General features: G+C 44.3%; 2 protein-coding genes across 2 annotated transcripts in view; one reads left to right on the top strand and one right to left on the bottom strand.

Annotated features, from left to right (window-relative positions):
- Window positions 1-22,487, bottom strand: part of LOC306936104 (voltage-dependent T-type calcium channel subunit alpha-1I-like) — a 363,333-nt gene that overhangs the window by 176,659 nt on the left and 164,187 nt on the right. The window lies entirely within an intron of this gene.
- On the top strand, window positions 13,653-22,423 carry LOC306936102 (mediator of RNA polymerase II transcription subunit 14-like). Its single transcript, XM_079519539.1, has 14 exons — window positions 13,653-13,750; window positions 17,114-17,244; window positions 17,349-17,426; window positions 17,519-17,676; window positions 17,849-18,046; window positions 18,174-18,306; window positions 18,652-18,728; window positions 18,826-18,999; window positions 19,088-19,296; window positions 19,563-19,757; window positions 20,940-21,113; window positions 21,255-21,471; window positions 21,608-21,788; window positions 21,997-22,423. The coding sequence occupies exons 2-6, from the start codon at window positions 17,208-17,210 to the stop codon at window positions 18,264-18,266; spliced, it is 564 nt and encodes a 187-aa protein (XP_079375665.1). The 5' UTR covers window positions 13,653-13,750; window positions 17,114-17,207; the 3' UTR covers window positions 18,267-18,306; window positions 18,652-18,728; window positions 18,826-18,999; window positions 19,088-19,296; window positions 19,563-19,757; window positions 20,940-21,113; window positions 21,255-21,471; window positions 21,608-21,788; window positions 21,997-22,423.

Here is a 22,487-nt window from a genome sequence, read left to right as displayed (position 1 = left end):
CGCCACTATTTCCCCCAATGATGTTTCATACTTTTCTGAAATATTGAAATTCAATTTGATAATGGAAGTCCACAGCTAGGGCTGTGATCAGGCTGAAACCTTGTCCGAGATGTGTCATTGAACACTGATGGCATAGATACCAGAACAGACGTCACTAGGCTGTGATTTCACTTTCATGGTGTCAAGCTTAGAAGTTAATGAGTATGTCATTACTGAGCAGGTTTCATTCAGTAGGATCTGATTCACATCAATGCACGATTGAAATTGGGGATGCACGATTAATCGATCATCATATCGGTATCGGCAATATGGGCCTTAAAAAGGTCAATATTGGTATCAAACCGATATCAAAATATCGGTTTAAGCCAATATTTTATTTTATAATAATTATCGCACCCCATTGAGACTTGAATTCAAGGTTACTTTTTGTAGTTTTTGTCGCATTCCTAAGCCAATAACTTGATGACCAGCTGCCTATGGAAAAACGGAGGTGATGGACCGCACTCAGTGGCAAGAGTGAATTTAAATAGTTTTTATTTTCTTGTCTCTGCTACAGTATGTACAGTATGATGTTATTCGGAGTGGATAACGCACTGTAAGTCACAGCACGTGGTGGGTCACAAGAAAGGTCATTAACAGCTCCCTATGAAGACACAAAGGAGACTCTTTGTTTCTCCATAGGGAACCACTGCTGGTCATCAAATTATTGGGTTAGGAATATGACAAAAACTACAAAAATATCCATGAATTCAAGTCTCCACGGGGGAAGTAATCGATATAAAGTCGATAACATGCATGTAGCTTATCCAGGGAGACTTGCAGTAAGTGAGTTCACTCAGTTCAGGGTCGTAAACTCAATAATATTGAGTCAATAACTCTGTTGTGTATTATATAATCCATCTCACAACAGAGTATTGACTCTACCCGTGAAGGTCTCTTTCAAATCACATTCTCCAAATCCCCAAAAGTGTAAGTCAATGACAGGGAAACAGCAATTATATTATTTAATGGGGAGTCAGCTGAGTCGTCTGACGATCCATTAAATACAAGATAATGCCACACTTCCATTCAGATCGCTTTGCTTTCTCTCTTCACCCGTTCGAAGTCCCAAATAATTTCAAGCAAACAATGAGAAGATTGCTAACAATTCAACATCAGCCCCACATGTTGAGTAAATAAAGCTAATTCTGAAATCTTGCTCTAGCTGTGTGCATTCCTTTTTTTCTCCTGGAGGATGAGGAAGGGGTCTGTGTGTGTGTGTGTGTGTGTGTGTGTGTGTGTGTGTGTGTGTGTGTGTGTGTGTGTGTGTGTGTGTGTGTGTGTGTGTGTGTGTGTGTGTGTGTGTGTGCCTGCATGCGCCCCTCCACAACCAACAAAGCATTAAATAATCCCTGGAATCCAGCTGAATTGCTGTGCCAAATGAAGTGCAAAGGAAATGGTGTGCATGTGTCTGTGTGTGTGTGTGTGTGTGTGTGTGTGTGTGTGTGTGTGTGTGTGTGTGTGTGTGTGTGTGTGTGTGTGTGTTAAGTATACTGAGTTTAACTGAGTGTACAAAATAATGTAGCCATTCTCGGAGTTACAGATGGATAGGCCTACATTAAGGATTTACTGTGAATGAAAGCTCTGTAACTTACTATGAAGCAGACACAGAGTGTTGGGTGTCTGCCTGTCATTGTGTGTGCGCGTGCGTGTGTATGTGTGCCTCCCGCACCACGCACGTCTGCAAATCCAGAGTTACGGCTTTATAATCTTTGTTTTTTTCTAAATGCATGGCTGCGTGTGCGTTCTAAATGCATGGCTGCGTGTGCGTTCTAAATGCATGGCTGCGTGTGCGTGACCATCTGGACTGAAACCGGGGATTCCCGCATGGGAAAGCAAACATCTGCCACTCTTCCAAAGGGGAATCCCAGCTGAAACCCCTCAGCATCCGTCTGTTTTAGTCAAAGTTACGCTGTGACACTCTCAGTGTGCTGAGATCTGGGCCTGTCCAAAGGGTGGCAACTCAGACTGACATCACACGTGCACGCACGCACGCACGCACGCATGCACGCACGCACACGCACATATGTGACCAGATTTGACTGAGAGCCTGCCTGACAAACTCCAGCTTTTCACCTGAAGAGAAAACTGTTCAAAATGAGTTAATAGCACAGGCAGACTCTTCACATACTAGAGCATGTCTGAAATAAGTGTCAGAGCTGAAATCGACATGTAAATATGAAATAAATGCTTAAACATGTAGCTAGGTGTAATGTTAGAGACCACAGAAGTGAACCTTTCAAGCCTGTTTTCTCAACTCGCTGTTTTCTGCAAGACATTACTCTATAAGCCATATCTCCAAAACTGGTGGGTCAAACTGAACAACCAATATGTCAATTTTAAGCTATGATTCCCTGCTTTCATATGACATGAAAAAAATTGAAAATTAAAAAAAATCCAATGGCAGTCCCTCAGTCAAATTTGGTCACATATGTATATATCTTTGTTAATCTGACCCATTTGCATCCTGACCGTGTTCTTTTCTTGCTCTCTCTCCTGCTCTACCCGTATCCTCACAGAAAAACTACAGATGATGGAGCACACTTGATAAACAGAATTTCACCCACTTATAGGTATTTACACCTGTAAACCTGTGATGTGTCAATACAGATGATCATCCACCTTAGTGACAGGTGCTGTGTTAAAGTTGCTCTTATGTTTGGCATGTGTCACTGAGTCAGTCAGCTACGTGACCTGCACTACTGTATACTGTTTGAGGGGGAAGCATCTGCCAACGGCACTCTGAGCAATAGCTGCAGGTCAGTCGACATCTGAGGAGATATGGAATAGGTCCAACCCGCTGTCTGTCGTGCCAAAAAAAGTACTTTTCGTCCAGGAACTGCTATATTATGCTTTTTCTCACAGAAGCTATCTGGCTGTCTTTCTTTGTAGTTTAATTAACTGGTGGGCAGATTGCCAAGGATCTCCCTTCGTAACTCACAGCACACCAACCCTTTCCAAGCCTTGTTTTGTTTTATTCTTTTTATCCCATCCTTGCTCCTGCTATAGCTGTTTCTGCCAAGTCATTATTGTGTGGATGTTCCGTGTTGGAATGTGTACTGACTGACTGACAGTCAAACCGCGTGTCTGTCCTATCTAGCTGGCTTTTGTGAGACTTTCTCCTAGTCCTACTTTCAGTCACGAATTGGGTTTCTTTTTCCCTCGTGGTCTGCCTGTCTGTCTTGTTGGGATTGTTGTTATAATAAATCTGATTATTTACACAATTATTCTCTATGTACGAATCTCTACTTACAAGTACAAGTTTTACTTACAGTAGGCTACATGAGTCACTACGTGTATGAGGTTTAACTTATACAATCTTATCTACATCTAAATATAGCCTTATAGTCTTTACAATACCCTACATATACAATTATCTGCATAATAGTACATATACATATACAAGTCTCGACTTATACAAGCCTCTACTCATATGATTCTCTAGTCTAAAACAACAGCAGCAGCAGCAGAAAAGCGTACTCTGGTAAATAGGCTATAACCTCAGGAACAATAGCTGCATGTAAACTTCTAAACTAAAGTTAGCTGGTAATGGCATAGCCCGGCTATGGCAGGATTCTCCGCCCTCCCTTTTCTTCTGCATAAGCATAAGCACAGTCCTCTCAGAGCCAACGGTCCCAGAGCATAATAAGTACGTATTGTAATGTTAGTACAGTAGATTGAACAAGAAGTAAAGTAGAATTTTAAAAGCCCCCCCAGCAGCAGCAGCACGTACACTGCAGCATGACAGAGAGTCGGAGACCACTGTGAACTGTGGTAGGCTAAGTGCTGCTGTGCTTGTCTCAGCAAATGCTAAAACTTCAACTACAGAAAAAAAACATTGCGTATGGAAATACTGCTTGGATTCCTTGTCTACAAGTTCTGCCCATCATTACAAAAGCACTAGAAATAGAGGGATTATATATGTTTGGCCTATTTATATATATATATTAATATAAATAATAATGTTGTCAAGACAGAGACAAGGCTTAGCAGAAATGCTGTCTGAAATTGACATCCTGCATAGTGTTAACCTGTTCGTCTTGGATGACAAGCTGTGGCTTCCCTCAATTCACACATTAGAACCTTTTGAAGCGTACATTGCAAACGGAGTGTGTGAAGCAGAGAGAGATTAGACGGCCCCAGGGAGATAATATGGGCCTTTGAAGCTCACTAGACATAATATGGTACTGTATGTAGGCTACATAGTTCAGTAATACAGTTGGTGGGGATCCTGCAGAGTTAGGGGTTAAATTCTCAGATCAGGATGAAAGGTACAATCAGGTTTGCATCTTTTTCTTCTTCTTTAACGCTACTTTTCCTGGGGATCTTTTCTGAATAAAGGCGCTAATGTGTCAAGCAGATGGGCAGATTTTACTCTGAAAAGCCTCGCCTTCCATTTCTCCCCAAAACCGGGAGGTATAATGTTCCATTACTACCTCGCGCTACCTCGTCTGATCTCTCTTTAGAAGCGTTAATATTCCAAACGAGATGCTTGGTTAAGTCAGAAATTAGGACAGAACATCAGCGTTCTGTTCAGAACCATGGAGAGCTCCGTAGATTCAGAGATAACAGCAAGATTTGTCGGCCCGTAAACAAGGAAGTGAATGGCTGCGCGCATCTACAACCAATGGGAGCTGTCAAAAAATGGATCACAGTGATCCCGTTTTATATCATTAAAAAGGACCAAAACATGTGTATACACGTCCAAGACACATCCCACTTTTAATTGAGAAGACGTGTATACACGTTAAAAGTAAGTAGGCTAGTATAAGTGTTAAAAGTAAAGTAGGTCAATCCCCCTACACATTTATTCCAACTCACTGGCAGGTGAGTCAGTATGTGGGTCCCATACCAAGCACCCAGAACGGCTGGCCAATGTCGAAGCCGTCAGGCCTACTGGTCAAAGCTGGAACTACAGGCCCCTACAGGCCCCCTGCATATAGCATGAGGAAACCCAGCGCAGCTGGGGTTTAACCCATTTAGGCCTGCCGTCGAAATAAAAAAAACGTTCGCTCTGAAAGAATATATAGCTATTCGAAGATTTGTGCCGCATTTTTACGATTTTTCAAAAATAGCAGACCTACAAGTTCATAGCGTGTAGATTGTAGATGCAATGTTGTATGCTAGATGCGAAGGTGTGAGTCGCCCCTAAGGCCTGACTCACACCTTCGCATCTAGCATACAACATTGATGCATGCTAGATGTATGAAAGGGTTTGTTTACATCTTGCCCCAATGCATTTCCAATGGAAGTCACATGGTTTGACACAACATTTGTGTTGTACGGCTTTCGGCTGTGTTTCGACTGCCCCCCCACCCCCTCATACAACACAAATGTTGTGTCAAACCAAGTGACTCCCATTGGAAATGCATTGTGAGCTTGCATCAGTCAATAAGTCTCATGCATCAGCTATACATCAATCTGTTGTGAAGGTGTGAGTCAGGCCTATGTGTGTGTGTGTGTGTGTGTGTGTGTGTGTGCGCGACAGCACGTGCTGCTCTGCGATGTCGAGTCATATGCCTGCTTGGGCCATATGTATGCAAGTTTGCCGGCTGACAGTTTGTGGCCAATTAAAATGCAATGCAGAGTGGGCCGGCGTGTGGAGAGTTTAATCACACAGCCTGCAGAGAGAGCTTCGACAGGTTTCTTATCGGTTTCTGTGAGAACTTGTCATGGACGCGCTCGGCCGGTCAGGATGCCGCTAGCTGTCATGAGATGGCAGGAAGCACTGCGCACCGCCAGCGTTTGAAACAGCCGCAACCACGGTGCCACGTTTATATTGTGAATCATAATGAATTGGAGTCACAATATAAATTGATGATTAATACCACAGTCTAAGTATATTGCATACATTGTTAAATCGTCAGTGTATCACGTATCATATATGAGTTGACTGGAATCCCACTATAGGGTCTACTAGGCCCACTATAGGGCTCTACTAGGCCCACTATAGGGCTCTACTAGGCCCACTATAGGGCTCTACTAGGCCCACTATAGGGCTCTACTAGGCCCACTATAGGGCTCTACTAGGCCCAGTGGCCCACTATAGGGCTCTACTAGGCCCACTATATGGCTCTACTAGGCCCACTATAGGGCTCTACTAGGCCCACTATATGGCTCTACTAGGCCCACTATAGGACTCTACTCTACTCTACTAGGCCCACTATAGGGCTCTACTAGGCCCACTATATGGCTCTACTAGGCCCACTATAGGGCTCTACTAGGCCCACTATATGGCTCTACTAGGCCCACTATAGGGCTCTACTAGGCCCACTATATGGCTCTACTAGGCCCACTATAGGGCTCTACTAGGCCCACTATAGGGCTCTACTAGGCCCACTATAGGGCTCTACTAGGCCCAGTGGCCCACTATAGGGCTCTACTAGGCCCACTATAGAGCTCTACTAGGCCCACTATAGGGCTCTACTAGGCCCAGTGGCCCACTATAGGGCTCTACTAGGCCCACTATAGGGCTCTACTAGGCCCACTATATGGCTCTACTAGGCCCACTATAGGGCTCTACTAGGCCCACTATAGGGCTCTACTAGGCCCACTATATGGCTCTACTAGGCCCACTATAGGGCTCTACTAGGCCCACTATAGGGCTCTACTAGGCCCAGTGGCCCACTATAGGGCTCTACTAGGCCCACTATATGGCTCTACTAGGCCCACTATATGGCTCTACTAGGCCCACTATAGGGCTCTACTAGGCCCACTATAGGGCTCTACTAGGCCCACTATATGGCTCTACTAGGCCCACTATAGGGCTCTACTAGGCCCACTATAGGGCTCTACTAGGCCCACTATAGGGCTCTACTAGGCCCACTATAGGGCTCTACTAGGCCCACTATAGGGCTCTACTAGGCCCACTATAGGGTCTACTAGGCCCACTATAGGGCTCTACTAGGCCCACTATAGGGCTCTACTAGGCCCACTATAGGGCTCTACTAGGCCCACTATAGGGCTCTACTAGGCCCAGTGGCCCACTCCCGTTTTGGATGGTTCCAGTTGGTCCTGTATTATGATGGCCGAGCTATGTTTGAAGCTGATGTATTATGTAATAATATAATGCTGCTATTACTGTCCCAAAGAAATTGGCGTTTTTTTTGTTAATTTAGATTTACAAAAACATGTAGGCTACAATTAAGTTATTATTATTATTATTATTATTATTATTATTATTATTATTATTATTATTGGGATATGTCTATGCCATATATTGAGACAATATTGTTTTAATAAAGCAATAAGCCATGTGAGGACATGTTCTACAGTGATGTAACAACAGCTATGGGAGGGTTAGGCTGTGTGTCGTGCAAAACAATGTCCCTCAGCTGTAAACCACATGACTTTTGGTGTTTATTGCTTTATGAAACCCTAACAGGTCCATTTGTTTCTTTTCTTACATGTTAGAGTTAAACGAGAACACCAAGGATATGTACTGTGTGGTTTCCTCACTAGGGAAAGAAGAAGACGTGTAACTAGTGAAAGGCTCACCTCCTTCCGGGGCGGCCTTAGGGATCTGGAGGCCTGTTTCAAGACCACATTTGAGGCCCCCATAATTATCCCCCTCATCACTCTCTTTGAGGCCCCCATATCCCCCTCATCACTCTTGACAATTACACCAGCAACAACAACTCTCCTCATCCTGTCGTCCCTTCACAATAAAGTGTCCCCCCTTTACCTCCCAATGCCGCAGTGAGCGAGAGAGACAGGGAGAGAGAGAGAGCCTTGGTGCAAGGGTGGGGTGGCCCGAGGCCCTCTAGAGGCTGGAGGCCCGTTTCAATTGAAACTGATAGCAAAGTCCTTCTTTGTCCCAAAGTACTTTTACTCCACTACATCTCAGAGCCAAATATTGTACTTTAACTCCACTACAATTATTTGAAAACTAATTAACTAATTACTGGTTACTTTGTAGATTTGTCATTGGTCGAAAAAAACCCGGTCGCAGTGACTAACCAATCAGGAAGCAGACAGGCAAATCGACCAATGACAAAGCTTCTAGGAAAATCTTTGAATGCAGATTGCGGCCCCTAGATGTGTCACAGAGACTAAATCTTTTTTGGGAGGGTTCTACCCATTGCTGGCTGTGTGAATACCAAACAAATAAAAAATAAAAAGGTCATTACAATTTTGACATATTATTGCTTATAGCAGCTTTAAGTAAATAATGTGAGTATATTATTTCCACCAGTGGTGAGGTACGTGGGCGTTGCAAACAGCCTCCACTGCAGTGCTTGTGTCTTGACGAGTCATCTGAATCACATGAGCAGATGTTGGACCTAAAGGTTTGTGTCTCCAGTCTCAATGCAGTCCCCAGTGCAAAAACTAAAATAATTGTGATGAGGGTTTTTTTTCAGTCACATACAATATCCTCTTAGGAAAATGTGATTATCAGTACAGTACCCTAGGAGAACATTAAAAAAATAGCATTGTGCATGGATAATGGAGAAACCAAATGGGCAATTATGAAAGATTAACATAAAGTGTTGTAGTCATTAGTCAGTCTAACAATGGTATTTAGTATTTGTCTCTCAGCAAATGTAAATAATTGAAACTCCAGGGAAACTTTCTGCAAAACCACTCAAACTAAAAAAAACAGCTAATGCAAAGTAAGGGAATTATATTTTTTCATTATTTTATACTTAATGCTAAAATCTGTGTTAGCTAAATAAGTGCTGAATCCTGTTACCATGTTACATTACCACTGAACCATGCAGAGGTTATACCAAGGGGGCAGGCAGACTTTCCAACGTTGAAGCTCTGGGTCCTAGTGGTAGGAGGAGGGACTACAGGCGGACCCGTGGATTCATGACCGGGAAACCCCGTGCAGCTGGGCTTTAACGTTGAGCGCTCAGTTGCCCTATGTCACTCAGGACCTCAAAGTTGAGGTCCTGGGAGGGACTTCCGGCAGTCTTCCGGGTGCTTCAAAACGCCACTGAGCAACTTCCACTGACATGAATAGCTGGGGGGGCGGAGCTTCGCGCCAGTTCAGTCTCTATTATATATATACTCTATGGTTTATACCAATGCTGCTTTTCATATACATGTTTCTATGTCACTTTAACCATGTTGACAGAGTTGTTACATACCTGCTGCTATTTGTACATGCTGGATATGTTTTCCACCCACACACATGTCTGCCTTCCATAGTGCCGCCTATCCATTGCTAATTTATTTTTTTAGATAATGCACTTTAATTATATATTGTAATTTGCATTTAGTCTGTGACTTCCATCCTGTTAATGACCTTCTTTTCATCTCAATTCTCTCTTCCATATTCTAGCTCTTTCTGTAAGATCTAAAAAAACAAATCTGTAAATGTGTTATGTTATGTGACAATAAAGTTGATTCTGATAGCAGATGGCCGCCGACTATTGTTGCCACCAACACAAAATCGCTTGCTCAGGGTCTCTGCTCTATAGTAGATACTGTTATAACTGCAGTCTGAAATATTTGTGCATGTGTGTGTGTGTGTGTGTGTGTGTGTGTGCGTGTGTGCATGTGTGCGTGCCTGTCACACAAATACATTATTTGGTGTCAGAAGTTCAAAGCCCCAAGACATTTACTGTACATTCAAACGTCAATAAAATGAAACTGAATATGATACTTGATGAGTGTTCTATTGATTATGCATATCTCACTTTAAACAGCATGTGTTGCAAAATGTACCGCATTTGACACATTTTAAATGCTAATCTCATTTGCAGTGAACAGTGCAAACATACAAAGGCGTAGACAGGCACGTATGTGGTGCATTGAACAGACAGTGGACCAGGGAACGAACGAACAGACAGACAGACAGACAGACAGACAGACAGACAGACAGACAGACAGGACGCAGCCAGACAGACAATGGAGACAGTACAGCCAGTGGCAGTGGAGGTGGACAGTGGAGACAGTACAGACAGTACAGACAGTACAGACAGTGCAGACAGTGCAGACAGTGCAGACAGTGGTGAATTTCACAAGACAAGCCCATGGCCTGTAACCACGGCAACGGGAGCAGACTGGGTGCCTCTCCCTGTCGACACTTCTCAACTCTCTGTGCGTGCGTGCGTGCGTGCGTGTGTGCGTGCGTGCGTGCGTGCGTGCGTACAGTGCTGCATGTGCACTGTATGTGTGTGGTTAGTGTACATGCATCCACAGAACCTCACCGTGACCGAATGTGAAATGTATGAATTTGCATTTGTTTACATGTACAGTATGTGTATAATGTGTACATGTATGTAAAGTACCTCCCCTTGCCAGACAGAGGAGCCATGATATGAACATTTGAGCGTTGCGATGAGTGTGTGTGTGTGTGTGTGTGTGTGTGTGTGTGTGTGTGTGTGTGTGTGTGTGTGTGTGTGTGTGTGTGTGTGTGTGTGTGTGTGTGTGTGTGTGTGTGTGTGTGTGTTTGTCATGCATGTGTGCTCTCATATCAGCTCAGCACAGCAGGTGCTTGGCTCCAGTACACTGCTGCAACTAGTGAAGCTGAATGCATTGCAGCCACCATGGGAAATATAAGCTTGTTTGTTGTCTCTGTGTACGGTGTGTGTGTGTACGGTGTGTGTGTGTGTGCGTGTGTGTGTGTGTGTGTGTGTGTGTGTGTGTGTGTGTGTGTGTGTGTGTGTGTGTGTGTGTGTGTTTTTCCGAGTGAGACTGAGTTAGCGTGAAAGAGAAGGAGAAAGGTTGAGAGAGCGTCAAGAGTCACTGGATGATGGAGAGAGACGGAGAGGAAAGGAAAATTAAGATAATTTTTCGGCAGACGGTGGGAGGGAAGGGAGCAGAAGGAGCAAAGTGCAGAAGGAGGGGAGGGGAGGGGAGGGGAGGGGAGGGGAGGGGAGGGGAGAGATAGGGAAGAGGGGGTCTGAGAAAAGAACAGAGAGAGAAGGGGGGTTGAAAAGCTAGAGAATACAAAGAAAGCAAAATCCTTAAGGGATAACTCAACTGCAAGTTACATTCTCTCTCTCTCTCTCTCTCTCTCTCTCTCTCTCTCTCTCTCTCACTTCAGTTAATGGAGGATAATGACCATTGTCTTTTGGGAAAGCTAGATGCATCCAATTATTTCCTCTTGCAAGGTTGCAGGTGTGTGCATGGGCCACTGTGTGTACATGTGTATGTGTGGCTCCCCTGAGTCTGGGGGGCTCACCAGCTCCAAATGGAAGTCGTAATCTTGTTATGACGACAACAACAAAAAGAAAGAAAGGAAATGAAAACAAGAAATTGTTTAAATTATCTTTCTTGGTATAGGAATTTAGTCAGGCATATGTATTTAGATTATTTTAGGATATATTCCACTTTATTGATCCCAATTCTAGCACTATACAGTGCTGCATGGTGCTTTGACCACTGGATTTCATGTTTTAATCAGTTTATTTAAGTACAACTTTATTTAAGTAGAAATGAGTGGTTTTGATTGTTGTTAGTACAATTCCTGTATTCAAATTTAGACTAAATTAAAACTACAAAACTATTAATATGTATGTAGTGGAGCAACGCACACATGTACACACATATTACACACACAAACACATGCACACACATATACACACACAAACACATGCACACACACATACACACACGAACACATGCACACACATATACACACACAAACACATGCACACACACACGCTCATTCTTTCTTATCCGGCTCCATTCTCCGCCCTCACTGCTTCTTCCTCTTTATCTCCTTGCCTCGACTCTGGTCTCTGTCAAATCATTGTTCACCTTCTCTCTTTACCTGCCTGAACTTTACAAGGCCTTGGAAATGTTCCAATAATGCGACAGAGACAGAGAGAGAGAGAGAGAGAGAGAGAGAGACTTTTGACTTTTTATAAAACCTTTTTATTTACAAACTAAAAAAGAACAGCAAAAGCTTTACTTGTTTTCAGTCAAACATGGCATCTTGCATACAACTCGAAACAAAAAAACAAAACATCATTGTTCATATTCAAAAGACCATTGCTGCAACAAACCAGTGCAGAGGGTTCAGCCAGTGACATGCTGCTGCTGCCCCTGAACCCCCCCTATACGCCGAGTCCTCCTCCACACCCAGCCCGTCTCTGGACACAACACAACAGTACAGTACAAGTCCACTTTCCTCTCCCCTCCTGTGATTCTCATGTTCAGTATCTTTCATAGATAGTTTTTCGATGCACAGTTCTGGGAAACAACCCACACGGCAAGGTGATATCAGCCCCAACAGATCAGCTATTGCTCCTGCATCCACCAAGCTCTGACCAGCTACATCCAACAGCTCCACCATGACCACTGTCACACAGGCTGTGAGTGAGCCTCGATGTTGGCATGTGATGAAGGTCCATCCTGGCCCTTCCAACGAGAGGTCCGTCTGAGAATCCGAGTCTACACGTAGCACTCGTAGCGGGCTCCAGCCGCTCCACCATTGTCCAGTCAACCAAAGCCAACCCACCTCACAAGTGGCCGGCTGTTTCATTGTCCAGTTAATCTTCATGTCCATTAAAGACAGAACCAAATGCAAAAGAGGACCCAGCGCACAGAAGGAACCCAGCGGCACCACCACCATCACCATTCTAATTCCGCATCAATCCTCTGCACCAGTTTCTTCACTCTGAAAATCTCTTGCCTGGTAAAGCATACTCCTTCTGCTAACTTCATGTTTTGCCTGGCAGCCTTCACAAAACCCTTACTATCTGGGAAGTACTTTTCAACATCGATCAGTCTCTTGTTTTTTGTTTTCTGCAAAAAACGTTTCATTTCTGACACCCCATAGACATTTTTCTTTTTTACACATGTTTCATCATCGCTCACCCAACCACAAGTACTATCGTCTGAATTGAGTTCACTTTTCCCCTCGGTCACTTTTTTTGCTTTTGTCCCATTTGAACCTTTTGCCTTTCTTTTCTGCCCCACCACCTTCACCCCTTCCTCCTCAGCCCCCATCTCCATGTCAGCTACTTTAGCCCCTCCCTCCTCCACTTGACTGACAGGAGGACTACTGTCCTCTTGGGAACTTGTGTCAGCCACAGGTTCAGCATTAACCATTTCTCCTTCACCTCCACTGTTTTCCTGCTGGCTATTTTCTTTTTCCCCTTCATCTTCACCTGTTTGCTCAGTTCCCCCCCCATCTTTATTGACATTCTCTGCCAACAACTCGGGTTCAGCATTTACTCCTTCATCTTCACCCACCTGCTCACTCCCAGTACCATCCCCATTAACGTTTCCCATCTCCTTTTCAACATTTTTTCCCCAGGGATTACTCCCCCTCCCCCCCCCTGGTAGCATTGCTTGTCCCCTCGCCAGAGTCAACAACCCTCTCTGGACAGGACCTTATCAAGTGCCCTCACTCTAACATTGAACAGGCTGGATCATCCAGTTTAGGTGGAAATATGGAGTAGGTCTAACTCAGTTTCTCTCAACTTGTTGTTATAACTAATTTAAAATAAGTTAATTGGACTTTCGGTCAAAAAAGATGTCTAACTTGATGTGTTTGATTTGGGTTAATTTAGAAAAAATAAGTTTTGAAAATTAAAAATTAGTAAAAGTAAGTTACTTGAACATTAGAGTCGAACGAGTTGGGTCAACTTGGTAAAAGTACTTTGAGTTTGAACCATTCTTCACGCATGCGCACTCAGCAGGGCGGTACTTCTCTGAAAGCCCGCGCTGCTGTTCACTGAATGCACTTTCAGGAAGAACAACAACAGGTCATGCAACTGTCTCCACTCTCCGCAAATACGTTTTATATTTGGTGAGTAGTCCTACATATTTTATCATTTCTCAAATCGTTTCACTGTGTTGAAATTGTGTGTTTTATCTGCTTCCCTACTGTTTAGAGTTTTATCTGTTTCCCTACTACTGTTTATCGTCTACAACGGGCATGGTGTTGTTGGCTGCTTTACAAAAACACCGCGCAATGCAGTAGTTTTGACTTCGTAAAACAGTAGGCTATTTACCAGACTCACTGAAGGGTATATAAAAGCCCCTTCTACCAGCGTGTGTGTACGGGCAGCAAGTGAAATGATTTCACCCATGTTTGAGTGACTGCGAGACATGACGAAAATGTAGCCTTTTTTCAAGCCTTGTTGTTGTTACGTTCGGTTCGGTGTGTGCTGCTGCAGTTTATAGAGAGACACGTTACGGGCCGTAACGTGTCTCTCTATAATCTGCAGCAGCACACGTGTCTGCTGTAACATTAGCAGTTGTTTGTGTTCATTAAATCGCCACGTTGTTATGTTTATGGGTTAGGGTAACATCCCTTCACTTATAGGCTATTTGCACGTAGCTTTTAGGCTAACGGCTAGCTAAAGCCATAAGGGAAAGTCAGTGACGTCACACAGCCCCACTACCCCTTCCGTGTGACTGTGACGTCACGGTCAAATCCTTAGTTGACTGTTGGCGTCTGTCAAATGTCATCAAATGGTCCGTGGCTATAATTGCCAATAAATAATGGATCTTGAAATGAAATCGGTTGAAAACCACTGACTACTAACTTTGATCACTTGAACTTGAGGTTACTGCATGGGCAAATGTTGTAGACTAGTCGTTTTTGGAGAGGTTTATACTGTAGATTAAAATCAGCCATCGTTGTAAGCTTTGTCACATTCAGCATATATTTAGTGTAGAGGGAAATATAATGGCAGAGGATTTAAAGGGATAGTTTCGAATTTTTTAACTTAAGCTGTATGAAATACTTGCCATTAATATAGTGTATTAATTGATTGCCTGGGTCCCGTGGTGGGAGTTCTGCTCTGGTTTTGGTCAATATTAAGTAGTTCCGGTCATTTTGTGGGGGGCACAGGGGGCCACCAAGGGGCCAGTGAGGCGCTCCAACGTTGAAGCACTGCACTGGGCCCTAGTGGTAAGAGCCTAAGAGGACCACCAAAATGTGGTGGTCAAATGTGGAAGTAGACGTTCTGAGATGGACTCCGGGTGCTTCAAAACGCCACTGAGCAACTTCCACTGACATGAATAGCGGGGGGGGCGGAGCTTCGCGCCAGTTGAGTCTCTATCCTTCTTTATACTCTATGGGGGGCTTGGGGGCCACGCATTAAAAGTAAATGAATCCACAAAACTAACGTCATTTGTATTGTTGACCCATTTCTAAAATATTAGTGCAACTTTCGTTCATTTTTTACCCCTCTATCACATGGAACTATGTTTTTTTGTGTCCATATCACTACGCCCAAAAAATTGTTCCATGTGATAGAGGGGTCAAAGTTGAACGGAAGTTGCGCTAATATTTTAGAAATAGGTCAACAATACAAATGACGTTAGTTTTGTGGATTAATTTACTTTTACTGCGTGGCCCCCTGTGCTCCCCACAAAATGACCGGAACTACTTAATATTGACCAAAACCAGAGCAGAACTCCCACCACGGGACTCGGGCAATCAACTAATACAGTTGCAACCACTATATTAATGTTAAGTATTTCATACAGCTTAAGTTAAAAAAAATCGGAACTATCCCTTTAACCCATTCTGGGCGGGAACCCTGTTGGTGTTTTAAGCATTATGTTATACTTTAGCTATTCAAAGATAGCAGATCTACAAGCTCATAGCGTGCCACTGAGTGCTGTGCTACGAGCTTGTAGATCTATTTTTGAAAAATTGTGAAAATGTGGCATAAATCTTTGAATATATATTCTTTCAGAGCAAACGTTTTTAAATCAAATCTTTGCTTCTGGGGGGTCCCTGGAACAACATATTTTCAGATGGGGATCGGTGGCCAATTGCATATATTTTTGGGGGCCCTTGACATGAAAAAGTTTGAGAACGAAAGCTTATTCTTCACTTGCACAATGTAGGAGGCGGGACTAAGGGGGACTTCCTGTTGGGATATCACCCCTGTGTTTGCTTCCTGTCCATCGGGAGTGCATGTAAGTCAGTCATTTTCTACGGACAATTATAGTATTTTCTCGTCACTTGTAATTTTTTTAATTACGTTTAAAAAAAACTTTTATTCATATGGTTCATTCATTTACCATTTGTTTTTATTGTAATGTTTTATTTAGGGTTTTCTTCTCAAGGGGAAAGTTGTATGCTCCAGTGCCTGTCTGTGCTGCTGCACTATACATACAGGAATACAGTACAGCGGAGTGCAGTACAGTACAGCGGAGTGCAGTACAGTACAGTACAGCGGAGTGCAGTACAGTACAGTACAGCACAGTGGAGTACAGCACAGTGGAGTACAGCACAGTGGAGTACAGTACAGTACAGTACAGTGGAATACAGTACAGTACAGTACAGTGTAATACAGTACAGTACAGCGGAGTACAGTACAGTGCAGTACAGTACAGTGGAGTACAGCACAGTACTGTACTCCACTGTACTGTACTGTACTCCACTGTGCTGTACTCCACTGTACTGTACTGTACTGTACTCCACTGTACTGTACTGTACTCCAGTGTACTGTACCGTACTCCACTGTACTGTGCTGTACTCCACTGTACTGTACCGTACTCCACTGTACTGTGCTGTACTCCACTGTACTGTGCTGTGCTCCACTGTACTGTACTGTATTCCACTGTACTGTATTCCTGTATGTATAGTGCAGCAGCACAGACAGGCACTGGAGCATACAACTTTCCCCTTGAGAAAAAAACCATAAATAAAACATTACAATAAAAACAAATGGTAAATGAATGAACCGTATGAATACAAGTTTTTTTTAAACGTGACGAGAAAATACTATAATTGTCCGTAGAAAATGACTGACTTACATGCACTCCCGATGGACAGGAAGCAAACACAGGGGTGATATCCCAACAGGAAGTCCCCCTTAGTCCCGCCTCCTACATTGTGCAAGTGAAGAATAGTAGACTCTTGTCCCCCTTGTCTGTGACAACAAATTAAGATATCTGATTGTAACATATTTGTAATACATTGCTTGACATGAGCTCAGCTAAAATTCAGAGATTTTGTATATGCAGGATTGTTCAGATATTTGCTACACTGCCCTGTCCTCCATAGGCCAGTCAGTATTATCTTGTCAACATGTGACATTTGGTACCTTCATTTCCAAGATATAATTTATGAATGCACATGGGACACAGAGAGTTGAATGCATGTATATGTTTTCTTATTGTTCGTCTGTTTTTAAATGTGTTTCAGCATTTATTGAGACCGCATTACCGACTCTGTTCATTCCTATTCTCGAGCCCTGTGGTCGCTCTGAGTGCCTGCATATCTTTGTAGACCTGCATTCATGGTTGTTCCAGCCCATGCTATAGTATATGCAATAGGTAGGTAAAGGGCAAACGCAAAATAAGTTAAAGAACAATTATAAGGTTAACATCGACCTGTGTTTTTCATCTCTAAACCTATACTAACAATCCCTACTCAACAGACCAGTCCATGCTGGATGACATCAAGAAGACCATCAACGATGACATGAAGTGTATTATATCTTGGCTACAGCAGCTAAGTATGTCCATTGTCCACCCCCTGAAATTATACAAGGATAAGAATTTGAAATGTGAAATTCTTTAGAATCGTAATCTCTTTCTCTCTGTCCAGGTTGTGGTTGGGTGAGCAGCGCTGTCGACAGTCTGAAGCACCTCCCCACCGTGTGCACAGATGTCCTCCACCTCAACAACGCCACGTCTCATCCTGTAGGCGATTTATCCAAACACAAGCTCTTCATCAAGCTCATGCGACTACCACAGTACTACATTGTGAGTTACTCATGCATGATTCATGAAATCAATGGCAGTCCTTTATTAAATTACGTAATCACTCCTTTGCATGGGCTTTTCCATTCTTTTACAATCTCTTTCTTCCTTGGTTCAATTATCATCTCTTATTTTCTTGCCTCTCTTCTTCCCACTCATCTCTCCTTACCCATAGGTTGTGGAGATGTTGGATGTGCCTGGTTGTCCTACAGACCTACAGTACAAGTATTCCTTCCTCTCTGTGTCGCAGCTGGATGGCGAGGATGGACAATTGCCATGTGCCCAGCTCCTGCAACTCTTCAAACCCAACGTTGAGCAACTTGTCCAAGACACCATGACAGGGAAAGGGGCCCGCCCCGGAACAAATAGGAAGGTAGATATGTGTAGAAGAGTCTAGGATCAGCTTACTGGTATTATGATTTGTTGTTTGCTTAGTATAAAGTAGCTTCTTTTGATATGTTGTGTATGTTGAGATTACATTTCTCTGTGTTGTGCATTAGATGTCTGGAGACCAGAGGGCTCTGGAGCCAAAGAAGCCCAAGCGATCTGTAGAGATGTGTGCCTTCAACAAAAAACCTAGTGGCCATGTGTGACACCAACATGCTCTTCATTGGCCTCAAAGCAGAGGTACAGGTATGTCCCCATATCTTAGGGGTCTTGCTTATAGGACACGTCATCGGCACATTGCTGGCCTGGCCTGGAATCGAACCTGGGACACCCAGGGCCTCTAGTTGTGCAACACGCCTTTTATCACGTTTTGCTTACCACCATTAGCTTCTGAGGGGTGTTATTACCTCCCTCCCTCCCTTTTTGATAAAGGAATCAAAGACCTTGTTTCCGGCTTTCTCTAACAATCTTCCTCACTTTTGTCTTCCTATGAACACATCCAGCCATTCTTTTCTGTTCTTGCATCTAATTTCCCCTCCTCACGGTTCACCAGACTAATGTGCATGTCTGTCGGCGTGTGTGTGTGTCTAGCTGTCCAACATGGAGATCCCCAACCAAGAAGTCCAGGTGGAGTGAGACGGATGCAGTCACGCTATACGCCTTCTCAAGTTAATACACACACACAAGCACAACCATCAAACTATTTCAAGAAATGTTGCTGAAAATATACTGACCACAAAATCGCTTATCTCTCCCTTTCCCTAGAATCCCTCCCAGTAAAGAGGTAGGAGAGGAAACCCAGAGAGCTCTAGAACGCTCCCTGTTGGACTGCACCTTCTGCCTGCAGGGCAGGAACAACCACACCTGAGTGGCTGAACTGGTGCTGGCCAACGGCACAAGGAGCAAGGTGTATACACACATACAAAGCGATCACCTCAGGTGTGTTGAGTTATGTGGTTTTTGTAGTTTTCTTTTCTTTTCCACCACTTAGCCTCTAAATGTGTCATCCCTCATTTCATCCAATCAGCCTCGTGCCCATGCTGGGTCTGACACAGCGCACCAACACAGCCTACAGTGTTTCTCCATCCTACCCCAGTCAACCACACACATCCGCCTGGCCTTCCGCAACACATGTACTGCAGAAGCTGAGGGGTGGTGGCCATTCGAGACAGTGCCTACAACCTCTTCGACAACACAAAGATCATAGAGGGCTTCTACCCGGCCCCGGGACTCAAGGTATTGGCATAGTGACAAGGCAGAGTTACGGAGTGCTGCATCTTATCTAGGATAGACGATGACTCTGCCGAAGCTACCTGGAGATAAATGCCTGTACATACTGGGCCACATGGAGCGAGGCTCATTGGATGTTCCTGTTAAGCCTAGTTTTTCCTAGCCCGTGTTTCCACACAGAAGGCATTGTGTGTTGCAAGCTAAACCTTAAACTTTGTCTTTATCATGTTCTTCATTTTCCTCTACTCTTGTTTATGTTACTTCCATTGCAGACATTCCTCAACATGTTTGTGGACAGCAACCAGGATGCTCGCAGACGTGATGGACACCCTGGTGAACCAATTGCAAGCCCAGCAGCAGCAAATGAAAGGTGGTGCGGGAGGGGTGTACCCACCACTCATGTCGCCACCAACACCTTACCACACCAACGTAGCCATCACCCTCCATAATGCCCACCCAGTCACCAGGTAAAGATACCATGTGGAGCCCAGCTTTTATGTTTTTTTATGGACTGAAGAAGTCTACAGTATGTGTGTGTTTGTATATTAAAATGCATTTAATTTAGGTATTTATTGCTGCCTGAGCTTGTCAACCCACCATCAAAACATTCTGTTTTTCAGTTCACACTCATCGGCCACGCTCTCTTGGTTAAAGGATAAGGCTGGCGTAGGTTTTTTTTCTTGTCAACACAACAGACTAAATAAAATGGAGTTCTATGATTTGCGGGATATATTTGATTTGTTTTGGGAAGATGTTACTTGAAGAAATGTTTCGTAGGCTATGTTGATAAGAAAGAAATTTAGTCTGTCCTAATTATGTGTAGACATGTCAAAGCAAACCATGTTAGAGCATAATAATAATAATGCGTGAGAGTGAGTGCCCTTTTTGATTGACATGAGAATCATCTTGTTTGTGTCCTAAACATTGGACACACGCCTCATTGCCTAGCAGGTAGTAAAGGTTCATACATAGTCTGGATTTTCGGTGGTTAGGTGACCACCGAACTACAACACAACGTCACAAGCCGCTGTGAAGAGCAAACCACTGCCCCAGCCCTTCTCTCTGTTTTTACTCACCACCGCTCAACGTTATTTCAGCTCCGGTGGTCACCTCACCACCGGAGTGGTGGTCACCTCACCACCGAAAATCCAGACTATGTATGAGCCTTAAGCATACAGCCAGTCCTGCTCCTTCCATCCTGCACTGTCTCAGTCCCCCAGCCGAAGCTTGCGAGGAACTTGTCAATTTATACCAGCCCTTTGGTGTGCTGTGCATGTGTACAGGGACCATCCATACCTCTGGCTCCCGAGTGGAGCACTGAGGGCACCCTCTCCCTTTGGTCCTACCCCATCCTTTCTCTTTGGGGATAGCCATGGGCCAGAAAAGCTTTGCCAGCCCCCACGGTAAACTGACATGGGGTTAATTCTAATCTGAAACGGCTGGGCAAGGACTGGCTAAACTAGTGATGTTTTGTCTAGTCACTGCTTGGCCTTAGGGCAGTGCCACACAGAAGTTAGCTAGCCAATAGCCAATAGGTCTTATGAAGTGAATCGACAGTGGGCACACTAGTGCATGCATTTGGATTTCTTTGGGTTGGCAGGCAGTAAGTGAAGTCCATGTGGCTGCTGATGACTGACTTTTTTGCCCAGGTGCTCTAGATCCCAGTTCTCCATATGCCATGGTGTCTCCAAGCCAGAGTGGCCAGTGGCCAGGCTCTCCCCAGGTCCCAGGGCCTTCTCCAGGGGCACGTATGCATGGAATGTCCCCTGGAAACCCATCTCCACTCGCCCATCGCTGACCCTCATTCGCACGTACTGTGACCAGTAAGCATTGCTCTCCTTTGTACAGATTATTTTTGTCTGTCCTCAGACACAACTGTGAGATTTACCAGCAGCATCTTGATCGTGTACTTTTACTTTGAAGAGAATGAATCATGAAATCTAACTTAATGTTTGTTTGCCCAGGTTCCCAGGTCATGCCCAGTAGTATGCCTTGCCTCTACCTCAGCGTCCATGGGCTCCTTCTATCCCCACCATCCTCACTGACATGCTCTGGCTCCCCTCAACCATGCCCTGCCTGGTGCCGGGCATGGCAGGGAGCTACCTCTCCTCCACTGGAACGCTTCTGGGCTCTGTCATCATGAGACACCACCTGCAGAGCATTATCCAGAAAGAGGCCAATGTGAGTGTTGCACAGCTCCGCAGGGCTTTTACGTAGAGTGTCTTTCTAGCCTCTTTCCTTCCATTTACAGTAATTCATCCAAAAACTTCCCATTGTTTCTTTGCTAATTCATCCCTCGATTCCCTCCCTCCTGCAGCTGTCCATCGTGAACTCCAACGAACCAGGTGTCATCATGTTCAAGACGGAGGTGCTCAAGTGTCGCGTGGCTCTAAACCCAAAGAACTACCAGACGCTGCAGCTCAAAGTTACACCGGAGAATGCTGGCCCCTGGTCACAGGAGGAACTACAGGTGCTGGAGAAGTTCTTTGAGACCACGGGTAGGTGCATGTTGTGAGCTTGTAGACCAGTACTGTAGATTAAAATCAGTAATCGTTGTAAACTTGTGTCACATTCAGCATAGATTTAGCGTAGAGGGAAATATAATGGCGGAGGATTTAAATGAATGGGGACTTGAATTATTGTCTATTTTATATTCAAGCTATTATTATTGTTGTTTTACATACTTGGCTTAACTTTTGTTCTCAGGTGTCCGGCTCATCTGGGTTCACCGTCCGTCCACCTGTCCCATCCACCCGGCCATCTCACAGATAAGGTCACCTCATCACCTACAGCACCGCCCGCCCACGGCAACACCCACTGAACACCGACAGCAACACCATCCGTAATGCCCACCTCAACGCCAACCTCAACATCAGACACAGACTGCAGCACAGATGACACAGAGAGCCTGTCCACTGCTGAGAGAAGAGAACACTGGCCTTCGTGTGTCGCTTGGTGCCGCGAAGCTAACAGCTATTATAGGTTATGATATAGAAAGACCAGGTACACTTCAATTTGAAAAACATTTTCTGATGCTGATGGATGGGAAAGTACAATGTGCCTTGGAGGAAGCTCAACCTTGCAGACATTTTTCTAAGTAAAAACAGTAGCTTACCCTTACTGACTGTGAAAACTGCTGGCCATCGTTCTACCACGCTACCAGGCTTCTGATTTACTATCTCTCGTCTGGGTAGTGG

The sequence above is a fragment of the Electrona antarctica genome (genome assembly GCF_951216825.1).
Source record: "Electrona antarctica genome assembly, chromosome: 14".
Classification (NCBI taxonomy): Eukaryota; Metazoa; Chordata; class Actinopteri; order Myctophiformes; family Myctophidae; genus Electrona; species Electrona antarctica.
The sequence above is the reverse complement of the archived record's forward strand: the minus strand, read 5'-3'. Positions and strand labels throughout refer to the sequence as shown.

What these genes read in the sequence shown, in the direction of transcription:
- LOC306936102 (XM_079519539.1), top strand. Translation starts at nt 17,208, where the DNA reads ATGGTTGTTCCAGCCCATGCTATAGTATATGCAATAG. An exon ending in TGCTATAGTATATGCAATAG is followed by an intron (nt 17,245 to 17,348) that starts GTAGGTAAAGGG and finishes CCTACTCAACAG; the next exon opens with ACCAGTCCATGCTGGATGAC. An exon ending in GCCCCGGAACAAATAGGAAG is followed by an intron (nt 18,047 to 18,173) that starts GTAGATATGTGT and finishes GTTGTGCATTAG; the next exon opens with ATGTCTGGAGACCAGAGGGC.